The sequence below is a fragment of the Lethenteron reissneri genome, unplaced genomic scaffold (assembly GCF_015708825.2).
Source record: "Lethenteron reissneri isolate LAM-NWPU_2019-01 unplaced genomic scaffold, ASM1570882v1 scaffold_1639, whole genome shotgun sequence".
NCBI classification, from domain to species: domain Eukaryota; kingdom Metazoa; phylum Chordata; class Hyperoartia; order Petromyzontiformes; family Petromyzontidae; genus Lethenteron; species Lethenteron reissneri.
The window spans coordinates 3182970-3195469 of record NW_026891376.1 but is presented as its reverse complement, the minus strand read 5'-3'; the positions used below and the strand labels follow the sequence as shown (position 1 = coordinate 3195469).

At 55.4% G+C, this 12500-nt stretch overlaps 1 protein-coding gene across 1 annotated transcript in view; it reads left to right on the top strand.

The window, feature by feature from the left end:
* LOC133363011 (MLX-interacting protein-like) overlaps window positions 1-12500 on the top strand; it is a 36939-nt gene that overhangs the window by 9499 nt on the left and 14940 nt on the right. The window contains exons 2-3 of the mRNA XM_061582016.1: window positions 2015-2121; window positions 6922-7007. Coding sequence (XP_061438000.1) covers window positions 2015-2121; window positions 6922-7007 — 193 coding nt within the window. The remainder of the gene's footprint in view (window positions 1-2014; window positions 2122-6921; window positions 7008-12500) is intronic.

Sequence of the window (12500 nt, the reverse complement as noted above, 5' to 3'; positions counted from 1 at the left end):
AGCGGCAAGTTGGTGTCTCTGTCTCCCTGTCTCCGTGTGTCTCCGCGTGTCCCAGCGGCAAGTTGGTGTCTCTGTCTCCCTGTCTCCGTGTGTCTCCGTGTGTCTCCGCGTGTCCCAGCGGCAAGTTGGTGTCTCTGTCTCCCTGTCTCCGTGTGTCTCTGCGTGTCCCAGCGGCAAGTTGGTGTCTCTGTCTCCCTGTCCTCGTGTGTCTCCGTGTGTCTCCGCGTGTCCCAGCGGCAAGTTGGTGTCTCTGTCTCCCTGTTTCCGTGTGTCTCTGCGTGTCCCAGCGGCAAGTTGGTGTCTCTGTCTCCCTGTCTCCGTGTGTCTCCGTGTGTCTCCGCGTGTCCCAGCGGCAAGTTGGTGTCTCTGTCTCCCTGTCTCCGTGTGTCTCTGCGTGTCCCAGCGGCAAGTTGGTGTCTCTGTCTCCCTGTCTCCGTGTGTCTCCGTGTGTCTCCGCGTGTCCCAGCGGCAAGTTGGTGTCTCTGTCTCCCTGTTTCCGTGTGTCTCTGCGTGTCCCAGCGGCAAGTTGGTGTCTCTGTCTCCCTGTCTCCGTGTGTCTCCGTGTGTCTCCGCGTGTCCCAGCGGCAAGTTGGTGTCTCTGTCTCCCTTTCCCCGCGTGTGTCTCCGTGTGTCTCCGTGTGTCTCTGCGTGTCCCAGCGGCAAGTTGGTGTCTCTGTCTCCCTGTCTCCGTGTGTCTCCGTGTGTCTCCGCGTGTCCCAGCGGCAAGTTGGTGTCTCTGTCTCCCTGTCTCCGTGTGTCTCCGTGTGTCTCCGCGTGTCTCTGCGTGTCCCAGCGGCAAGTTGGTGTCTCTGTCTCCCTGTCTCCATGTGTCTCCGTGTGTCTCCGCGTGTCTCCGTGTGTCTCCGTGTGTCTCTGCGTGTCCCAGCGGCAAGTTGGTGTCTCCCTGTCTCCGTGTGTCTCCGTGTGTCTCCGCGTGTCTCCGCGTGTCCCAGCGGCAAGTTGGTGTCTCTGTCTCCCTGTCTCCGCGTGTGTCTCTCTGTGTCCGCGTGTCCCAGCGGCAAGTTGGTGTCTCTGTCTCCGTGTGTCTCCGCGTGTCCCAGCGGCAAGTTGGTGTCTCTGTCTCCCTTTCCCCGCGTGTGTCTCTGCGTGTCCCAGCGGCAAGTTGGTGTCTCTGTCTCCGTGTGTCTCCGCGTGTCCCAGCGGCAAGTTGGTGTCTCTGTCTCCCTGTCTCCGCGTGTGTCTCTCTGTGTCCGCGTGTCCCAGCGGCAAGTTGGTGTCTCCGTGTGTCTCCGCGTGTCCCAGCGGCAAGTTGGTGTCTCTGTCTCCCTGTCTCCGCGTGTGTCTCTCTGTGTCCGCGTGTCCCAGCGGCAAGTTGGTGTCTCTGTCTCCCTGTCTCCGCGTGTGTCTCTCTGTGTCCGCGTGTCCCAGCGGCAAGTTGGTGTCTCCGTGTGTCTCCGTGTGTCTCCGCGTGTCCCAGCGGCAAGTTGGTGTCTCCGTGTGTCTCCGTGTGTCTCCGCGTGTCTCCGCGTGTCCCAGCGGCAAGTTGGTGTCTCTGTCTCCCTGTCTCCGCGTGTGTCTCTCTGTGTCCGCGTGTCCCAGCGGCAAGTTGGTGTCTCTGTCTCCGTGTGTCTCCGCGTGTCTCCGCGTGTCTCCGCGTGTCCCAGCGGCAAGTGGGTGTCTCTGTGTCTCTCTGTGTCTCCCTGTGTCTCCGTGTGTCTCCCTGTGTCTCCATGTGTCCCCGTGTGTCTCCCCGTGTCTCCGCGTGTCCCAGCGGCAAGTTGGTGTCTCCATGTGTCTCCTCGTGTCTCTGTCCCCGTGTCTCCGTGTCTCCGCGTGTCCCAGCGGCCAGCTGGTGTCTCCCTGTGTCTCCTTGTGTCTCCTTGTGTCTCTGTCCCCGTGTCTCCGCGTGTCCCAGCGGCAAGCTGGTGTCTGTCCCCGTGTGTCTCCCTGTGTCTCCGCGTGTCCCAGCGGCAAGCTGGTGTCTGTCCCCGTGTGTCTCCCCGTGTCTCCATGTCTCCGCGTGTGTCTCCCCGTGTGTCTCCGTGTGTCCCAGCGGCAAGCTCGTGTCTCCCAAGTGGAAGACGTTCAAGGGGCTGCGTCTGCTGTGGAAGGACAAAATCCGCCTCAACAACGCGATCTGGCGGGCCTGGCACCTGCAGTGTGAGGCCCCTCACTGTACACACTGTACATTGTACACACTGTACACACGCACACTGTGAACACTGTACACACGCACACTGTTCACACTGCACACACGAACACTGTACACACTGTACACACGAACACTGTACACACTGTTCACTGTACACACGAACACTGTACACACTGTACACACCCACACACTGTACACACGCGTGCGTATTACAGTGGGTGTAGTGTGTGTACAGTGCGTGTGTGTGTCTGTGTGTGTCTGTGTGTGACCACCACAGCGGCTAAACGGGGGCTCTGGACGGGTGCGAGGGGCTGGTAACCCCTCCACCTTCAATTAACCACCAGTAAACTTTGAACTAAACATAAACCGGTAACTAATAAGCTTGTGCCGGAGGCCCCGGGGGGTCAGGCTTTTATGACGTCTCCTGGCCAAACCTCATTTGGTGGAGCCAGGAGATTGAATCTTCACACTCGGGGCTCCTCCAGAAACAACAAAAAACCATTGCGGATGGCCACGTGGAATGTTCGAACGCTCACTGCGGAGGAGAGGCTGCCACTCCTCTGTCGGGAGCTGGACCGGTACCGCCTGGATCTCTGTGGCATTCAGGAGGTCCGGTGGACCGGCTCTGGCTCCTGCCACCATGAGGGGTGGACAGTCCTCTACTCGGGGCAGGAGACTGCCAAACAACAGGGTGTGGCTCTTCTTCTGAACAAAAGAATGAAGGGGGCGTGGGAGCGTGGCGGTGAGGTGTGGGAAGCTGTAAGCCCCAGGATACTTTGGGCTCGCCTTCCCATCAACCGGAGGCGAGGAGTGGTGGTCGTGGTTACTTATGCCCCCACCGAAGACGAACATCCGTGGAGGGATGCAGGCAAAGCCGATGAGTCAGACGCTTTCTATGACCTCCTGTCACAGGTGCTGGCTAAAGTGGCCACTCGGGACAGAGTCATCTTGTTGGGTGACTTCAATGCCCGAGTTGGTCATGATGCTGACACCTGGTCTGGAGTGATTGGAAGGCATGGGCCAGATCAGCTCAATAATAACGGTAGGAGGCTGCTAGATTTTTGTGCAGCCCATGGGCTTGTAATTACTAACACGCTCTTCCGGCATCGGCGCATCCACACAACATCATGGATACATGCCGGGTCCAAGCAAGAGCATCTGCTGGACTACATAGTGACGGACCAGCAAATGCGAGCCCATGTCCTTGACACCAGGACCTACCGTGGAGCTGATCTGCCCTCTGACCATCGACTAGTCATCTGTAAGATGCGCCTGCCTTTCTTCCACTCCGGTGGTGGGTGTACACCCAGAATCCCATTCCAACCAAAAGTGGCCTGGTCTCAGTTAGCTGATGAAAGTTGCAAGCGAGAATTTCATCATCGCTTGCAGCTGGGGTTGGCATCGCCCCCCACTCCACCTGATGTCGAGGGTAAATGGGCGAGGTTTTAGACTGTGACTCATGCAGCTGCAATGGCTGCTTTGGGTACATGGTCCAGACCTCCCCAGAAACCCTGGCTGACAGAAGAGGTATTCAGGTTAGTTGAGAAAAAGCGACAGGCCCACTCTCATCGGCTACAGCATCCCACGTCAGAGAATGTTGAGGCTTACCGCAGCCTTCGCTCGGAGGTTCGGAGAGCCGTAAGGCGCTGTAAGGATGGGTGGTGGTCGCGGGTTGCTGAGGAGATGGAGTCTGCCTCAGTGGCCCGTGATCACAAATCACTATTTAACTCCATCAAAAAAGTAACCTGCAGCGCCACACCTATTACCATCATTAGAGGAAAAAACGGTGATCCAATCTCCGACCCCCAGGAACAGGTTTGCAGATTTGCTGAGCATTTCTGTGAGGTCCTGGGGGAGGGAAATTCTCTCAGCCAGGAAAACATCATGGCACAAAGTGATGATAACCCTGCTGAGGCTGCGGTGCCTCAAATATTGGAAGAGGTCACCCCCTGTGAGTGGCTGGCTGAGGTGCCAGCTGTTGAGGAAGTACTGAGGGCGATCCGGAGTCTGAGACCAGGGAAGGCACCGGGCAGAGATGATCTCCCAAGCGAAATGCTGAGGAAGGGTGGCGTTTGTGCACAGACTGCCCTATATGACATCATAACAACAGTCTGGACCACTGGACGGGTTCCGCAGGACTGGAAGGATACCCTGGTGGTCCCCCTCTTTAAGAAGGGGGACCGTACCGACTGTAACAACTACAGGGGCATCTCACTCCTCAGTGTGCCCGGTAAGGTCCTGGCAAGGATTATTCAACATCGCCTTGCTAGGCACGCTGAGGAGAGGCTTGCGGAGCCCCAATGCGGTTTCAGGAAAGGGCGGTCCTGCACAGATGCCATATTTTCTGTCCGTCTGCTACAGCAGAGGTGTAGGGAATTCCAAAAAGACCTACATCTCTGCTTTATTGACCTGGTCAAGGCCTATGATACCATCAGTAGGACTGGGCTCTGGGTTGTTCTTCGTGCTTTCGGAGTCCCTGACCCTCTGCTCACGATCATTAAGGACCTTCATGATGGTGAGCGGGCCCGGGTAAAACTACGTGGCCGGGAGTCGGAGCCTTTCCCTGTACACCTTGGGGTGCGACAGGGATGTCCTCTGGCTCCCACATTATTTAACATCTATTTTGACCGCGTAGTTCGTGAAGCCTTCAATAGCTGTACCGGGGGAATTTCCATTTGGTACAGATATAATGGGAGGCTGATCGATGCCCGGGTGCGATCAAGGGATGGCTCCCTATTGGTCAACCACGTTATGTATGCCGATGATTTGGTAATAGCTGCTCATTCAGAAGAGGAGTTGGAGACGCTGCTGCTGAGACTGGAGCGTGCCACTAAGAGGTGGGGCCTTACCATCAGCCCCACCAAAACTAAGCACCTGCCTGGGTATTTTGTACCATCGGACACTCCACCCCCACAACTCCCAATTGGTGATGGGGCAGTTGTGGAGAGAGTGGAGAGTTTCCCATACCTGGGCAGTGTGCTTATGACCGGCTCCAGTTTATCAGCAGAGGTCTCACTCCGAATCAGTCGAGCGGCAATATCTTTTCATCGGTTGCGTAACGCTGTGTGGAAGCTACCTGGTCTGTCGCTCCGCACGAAGCTTCAGGTCTTCTCGGCCACGGTCATTCCCTCCCTTCTCTACGCTTGCGAAACGTGGACCCCCCTAGTGGAGCATCTTCGCCGGTTGGAAACATTTAGGCTGGCCTGCCTACGATCCATCCTGGGTTTAACCAGGCTGGATTGTGTGAGGAGCTCACAAATCCTTGAAAGATCTGGGCAAAGTCCCATCAGTGAGCTCCTCCGGCAGGCAAGGCTGCGTTGGCTGGGTCATGTAGCCCGCATGCCCAGCCACCGCATGCCTAAACAGCTTTTGTTCGGCCGGATCGAGGGGGCTAGACGGGCGCGGCACGGGCTGGAGAAGAGATGGAGTGATGTGGTACAGGAGGACGTGGAGCTGAGTGGACTTGCCGATGACTGGTACCAGCGGTGTCAAGATCGGCCTCAGTGGAGGAGGCTCGTGAAGGACGCTACTGGGCAGTTGGAGGCAGTCGCCCTCCAACAACAACGGAGGGCGGAGGAGCGACGCTCACAACAACGAGCGGAGCGCCGGGTGGCTAAAGCACAGCAAGTTGGTACAGTAGGGGGCACAGGTGGTGCATCAGCCAGTCATCTCGGTCATCTCGGTCAGTCGACCCGTGGCACCTGCTGGGTCTGCCCCGTGACCTCCTGCCAGCGGGCGTTCGACACTTCACGTGGCCTCAAGGTGCACTTGGCCTGGCACAAGCATCGTGGTGACGTCACCGCCACTTAGTGGCGAATGGCGGTTGTTGTTGTTGTCTGTGTGTCTGTGTGTGTGTGTGTCTGTGTGTGTGTGTGTCTGTGTGTGTGTGTGTGTCTGTGTGTGTGTGTGTCTGTGTGTGTGTGTGTCTGTGTGTGTGTGTGTGTGTCTGTGTGTGTCTGTGTGTGTGTGTGTGTGTCTGTGTGTGTGTGTGTGTCTGTGTGTGTGTCTGTGTGTGTCTGTGGTAGTGTAGCGGTTAGCAAGGCGCTCGCTAACAGCACTTGCCCCTACTGCTGCTAGAGGCTACCTGGGGGATCTTTGTGTCTATGGGCGCTGCTGCTCCTGCTAGTCACAGCACTTGCCCCTACTGCTGCTAGAGGCTACCTGGGGGCTCTTTTTTTTGTGCCTATGGGCGATGCTGCTGCTGCTACTCACAGCACTTGCCCCTGCTACTGCTAGAGGCTACCTGGGGGCTCTTTGTCTTTGTGTCTATAGGCGCTACTGCTACTGCTGCTGCTGCTGCTACTGACAGCACTTGCCCCTACTACAGCTAGAGGCTACCTGGGGGCTCTTTGTCTTTGTGTCTATAGGCAGAGCAACTAACAGCACTTGCCCCTGCTGCTGCTACTCCCAGCACTTGCCCCTGCTGCACAGCTGGAGGCTACCTGGGGGCTCTTTGTCTTTGGCAGATGTGACGCGGCAGAGCAACTAACAGCACTTGCCCCTGCTACAGCTAGAGGCTACCTGGGGGAGCTTTGTCTCTATAGGCGCTGCTGCTGCCACTCACAGCACTTGCCCCTGCTGCTGCTAGAGGCTACCTGGGGGATCTTTGTGTCTATGGGCGATGCTGCTGCTACTGACAGCACTTGCCCCTACTCCAGCTAGAGGCTACCTGGGGGAGCTTTGTGTCTATGGGCGCTATTGCTGCTACTGACAGCACTTGCCCCTGCTGCTGCTACTGCTGCTGCTACTGACAGCACTTGCCCCTGCTGCTGCTGGAGGCTACCTGGGGGTCTCTTTGTCTTTGTCAGACGTGACGCGGCAGAGGAACCCGGTGTGCAACTTCGTGACGCCGCTGGAGGTCGGAGAGGAGACTCAGAAGAGCGGCGACGCCGAGGTGGGAGGTCGTCGTCATCGTCATCAGCATCATCATCAGCAGTGTCAGTGTCAGTGTCATCATCATCAGCAGTGTCATCATCAGTGTCATCATCAGCAGCAGCTGGAGGGCGGAGAGGAGAGTCAGAGGGGCGGCGACGCCGAGGTGGGAGGTCGTCGTCATCGTCATCAGCATCATCATCAGCAGTGTCAGTGTCATCATCATCAGCAGTGTCATCATCAGTGTCATCATCAGCAGTGTCAGTGTCAGTGTCATCATCGTCGTCATCGTCATCATCATCATCTGTGTCATCATCATCTGTGTCATCATCATCATCTGTGTCATCATCATCATCGTCATCGTCATCATCATCATCTGTGTCATCGTCGTCATCATCATCTGTGTCATCATCATCATCGTCATCGTCATCATCATCATCGGTGTCATCGTCGTCATCATCATCTGTGTCATCGTCATCTGTGTCGTCATCGTCATCATCATCATCATCATCGGTGTCATCGTCGTCATCGTCATCGGTGTCATCGTCATCTGTGTCGTCATTGTCATCGGTGTCATCATCATCTGTGTCATCGTCGTCATCGTCATCGTCATCATCATCATCTGTGTCATCGTCGTCGTCGTCGTCATCATCATCGGTGTCATCGTCATCATCATCATCAGTGTCATCGTCGTCATCGTCATCGTCATCATCATCATCGGTGTCATCGTCATCATCGTCATCGTCATCGTCGTCATCGTCATCATCATCATCAGTGTCATCGTCATCGTCGTCATCGTCATCATCATCATCGGTGTCATCGTCATCATCGTCATCGTCATCATCATCATCGTCGTCATCGTCATCATCATCATCGGTGTCATCGTCATCATCGTCATCGTCATCATCATCATCAGTGTCATCGTCATCGTCGTCATCGTCATCATCATCATCGTCGTCATCGTCATCATCATCATCGGTGTCATCGTCATCATCGTCATCGTCATCATCATCATCAGTGTCATCGTCATCGTCGTCATCGTCATCATCATCATCGGTGTCATCGTCATCATCGTCATCGTCATCATCATCATCGGTGTCATCGTCATCATCGTCATCGTCAGTGTCATCATCAGCAGTGTCAGTGTCAGTGTCATCATCATCAGTGTCAACATCATCATCGTCATCATCATCAGCAGCAGCATCATCATCAGCATCATCATCAGTGCCAGTGTCATCATCGTCATCATCATCATCGGTGTCATCGTCATCATCGTCATCGTCAGTGTCATCATCAGCAGTGTCAGTGTCAGTGTCATCATCATCAGTGTCAACATCATCATCGTCATCATCATCAGCAGCATCATCATCATCAGCATCATCATCAGTGCCATCATCATCATCAGCATCGTCAGTATCAGTGTCATCATCAGCAGCATCATCGTCAGCATCATCAGCATCATCATCAGCAGCAGTATCATCAGTATCAGCAGTATCAGCAGCAGCATCCGTGTCATCATTATCAGCAGCAGCATCATCAGCATCAGTAGCATCATCATCAGCAGCATAATCAGCATCATCAGTAGCGGCAGTAGAAGTAGCATCATCATCATGATTGACTGAGTGAGTGGGTGGGTGAGTGTGTAATTGAGTGACTGACTGAGTGTGTGAGTGAGTGAGTGACTGAGTGACTGACTGAGTGAGTGTGTGAGTGAGTGGGTGACTGAGTGACTGAGTGAGTGGCTGACTGTGTGAGTGAGTGGGTGAGTGAGTGAGTGAGTGACTGACTGAGTGACTGAGTGAGTGAGTGACTGAGTGACTGACTGAGTGACTGAGTGACTGAGTGACTGAGTGACTGAGTGAGTGTGTGATTGAGTGGGTGAGTGAGTGAGTGAGTGACTGACTGAGTGACTGACTAAGTGAGTGTGTGAGTGACTGAGTGACTAACTGAGTAACTAACTGCGTGACTAAGTGACTGTGTGAGTGACTGACTGAGAGACTGACTGAGTGACTAACTGAGTGACTGACTTACTGACTGACATGTCTATCTGTGTGTGTGTCTGTGTGTGTGTGTCTGTCTGTCTGTGTGTGTGTCTGTCTGTGTGTGTGTGTGTCTGTGTGTGTGTGTCTGTGTGTGTGTGTGTGTGTCTGTGTGTGTGTGTGTGTCTGTGTGTGTGTGGATGGCCACGTGGAATGTTCGAACGCTCACTGCGGAGGAGAGGCTGCCACTTCTCTGTCGGGAGCTGGACCGGTACCGCCTGGATCTCTGTGGCATTCAGGAGGTCCGGTGGACCGGTTCTGGCTCCTGCCACCATGAGGGGTGGACAGTCCTCTACTCGGGGCAGGAGACTGCCAAACAACAGGGTGTGGCTCTTCTTCTGAACAAAAGAATGAAGGGGGCGTGGGAGCGTGGCGGTGAGGTGTGGGAAGCTGTAAGCCCCAGGATACTTTGGGCTCGCCTTCCCATCAACCAGAGGCGAGGAGTGGTGGTCGTGGTTACTTATGCCCCCACCGAAGACGAACATCCGTGGAGGGATGCAGGCAAAGCCGATGAGTCAGACGCTTTCTATGACCTCCTGTCACAGGTGCTGGCTAAAGTGGCCACTCGGGACAGAGTCATCTTGTTGGGTGACTTCAATGCCCGAGTTGGTCATGATGCTGACACCTGGTCTGGAGTGATTGGAAGGCATGGGCCAGATCAGCTCAATAATAACGGTAGGAGGCTGCTAGATTTTTGTGCAGCCCATGGGCTTGTAATTACCAACACGCTCTTCCGGCATCGGCGCATCCACACAACATCATGGATACATGCCGGGTCCAAGCAAGAACATCTGCTGGACTACATAGTGACGGACCAGCGGATGCGAGCCCATGTCCTTGACACCAGGACCTACCGTGGAGCTGATCTGTCCTCTGACCATCGACTAGTCATCTGTAAGATGCGCCTGCCATTCTTCCACTCCGGTGGTGGGTGTACACCCAGGATCCCATTCCAACCAAAAGTGGCCTGGTCTCAGTTAGCTGATCAAAGTTGCAAGCGAGAATTTCATCATCGCTTGCGGCTGGGGTTGGCATCGTCCCCCACTCCTCCTGATGTCGAGGGGAAATGGGGTTTAAGGACTCTGACTCATGCAGTTGCAATGGCTGCTTTGGGTACGCGGTCCAGACCTCCCCAGAAACCCTGGCTGACAGAGGAGGTGTTCAGGTTAATTGAGAAAAAGCGACAGGCCCACTCTCATCGCCTACAGCATCCCACGTCAGAGAATGAGGAGGTTTACCGCAGCCTTCGCTCAGAAGTTCGGAGAGCCGTAAGGCGCTGTAAGGATGGGTGGTGGTCGCGGGTTGCTGAGGAGATGGAGTCTGCCTCAGTGGCCCGTGATCACAAATCACTATTTAACTCCATCAAAAAAGTAACCTGCAGCGCCACACCTATTACCATCATTAGAGGAAAAAACGGTGATCCAATCTCCGACCCCCAGGAACAGGTTTGCAGATTTGCTGAGCATTTCTGTGAGGTCCTGGGGGAGGGAAATTCTCTCAGCCAGGAAAACATCATGGCACAAAGTGGTGATAACCCTGCTGAGGCTGCGGTGCCTCAAATATTGGAAGAGGTCACCCCCTGTGAGTGGCTGGCTGAGGTGCCAGCTGTTGAGGAAGTACTGAGGGCGATCCAGGAGTCTGAGACCAGGGAAGGCACCGGGCAGAGATGATCTCCCAAGCGAAATGCTGAGGGAGGGTGGCGTTTGTGCACAGACTGCCCTATATGACATCATAACAACAGTCTGGACCACTGGACGGGTTCCGCAGGACTGGAAGGATGCCCTGGTGGTCCCCCTCTTTAAGAAGGGGGACCGTACCGACTGTAACAACTACAGGGGCATCTCACTCCTCAGTGTGCCGGGTAAGGTCCTGGCAAGGATTATTCAACATCGCCTTGCTAGGCACGCTGAGGAGGGGCTTGCGGAGCCCCAATGCGGTTTCAGGAAAGGGCGGTCCTGCACAGATGCCATATTTTCTGTCCGTCTGCTACAGCAGAGGTGTAGGGAATTCCAAAAAGACCTACATCTCTGCTTTATTGACCTGGTCAAGGCCTATGATACCATCAGTAGGACTGGGCTCTGGGTTGTTCTTCGTGCTTTCGGAGTCCCTGACCCTCTGCTCACGATCATTAAGGACCTTCATGATGGTGAGCGGGCCCGGGTAAAACTACGTGGCCGGGAGTCGGAGCCTTTCCCTGTACACCTTGGGGTGCGACAGGGATGTCCTCTGGCTCCCACATTATTTAACATCTATTTTGACCGCGTAGTTCGTGAAGCCTTCAATAGCTGTACCGGGGGAATTTCCGTTTGGTACAGATATAATGGGAGGCTGATCGACGCCCGGGTGCGATCAAGGGATGGCTCCCTATTGGTCAACCACGTTATGTATGCCGATGATTTGGTAATAGCTGCTCATTCAGAAGAGGAGTTGGAGACGCTGCTGCTGAGACTGGAGCGTGCCACTAAGAGGTGGGGCCTTACCATCAGCCCCACCAAAACCAAGCACCTGCCTGGGTATTTTGTACCATCGGACACTCCACCCCCACAACTCCCAATTGGTGATGGGGCAGTTGTGGAGAGAGTGGAGAGTTTCCCATACCTGGGCAGTGTGCTTATGACCGGCTCCAGTCTATCAGCAGAGGTCTCACTCCGAATCAGTCGAGCGGCAATATCTTTTCATCGGTTGCGTAACGCTGTGTGGAAGCTACCTGGTCTGTCGCTCCGCACGAAGCTTCAGGTCTTCTCGGCCACGGTCATTCCCTCCCTTCTCTACGCTTGCGAGACGTGGACCCCCCTGGTGGAGCATCTTCGCCGGTTGGAAACATTTAGGCTGGCCTGCCTACGATCCATCCTGGGTTTAACCAGGCTGGATTGTGTGAGGAGCTCACAAATCCTTGAAAGATCTGGGCAAAGTCCCATCAGTGAGCTCCTCCGGCAGGCAAGGCTGCGTTGGCTGGGTCATGTAGCCCGCATGCCCAGCCACCGCATGCCTAAACAGCTTTTGTTCGGCCGGATCGAGGGGGCTAGACGGGCGCGGCACGGGCTGGAGAAGAGATGGAGTGATGTGGTACAGGAGGACGTGGAGCTGAGTGGACTTGCCGATGACTGGTACCAGCGGTGTCAAGATCGGCCTCAGTGGAGGAGGCTCGTGAAGGACGCTACTGGGCAGTTGGAGGCAGTCGCCCTCCAACAACAACGGAGGGCGGAGGAGCGACGCTCACAACAACGAGCGGAGCGCCGGGTGGCTAAAGCACAGCAAGTTGGCACAGTAGGGGGCACAGGTGGTGCATCAGCCAGTCATCTCGGTCATCTCGGTCAGTCGACCCGTGGCACCTGCTGGGTCTGCCCCGTGACCTCCTGCCAGCGGGCTTTCGACACTTCACGTGGCCTCAAGGTGCACTTGGCCTGGCACAAGCATCGTGGTGACGTCACCGCCACTTAGTGGCGAATGGCGGTTGTTGTTGTTGTTGTTGTTGT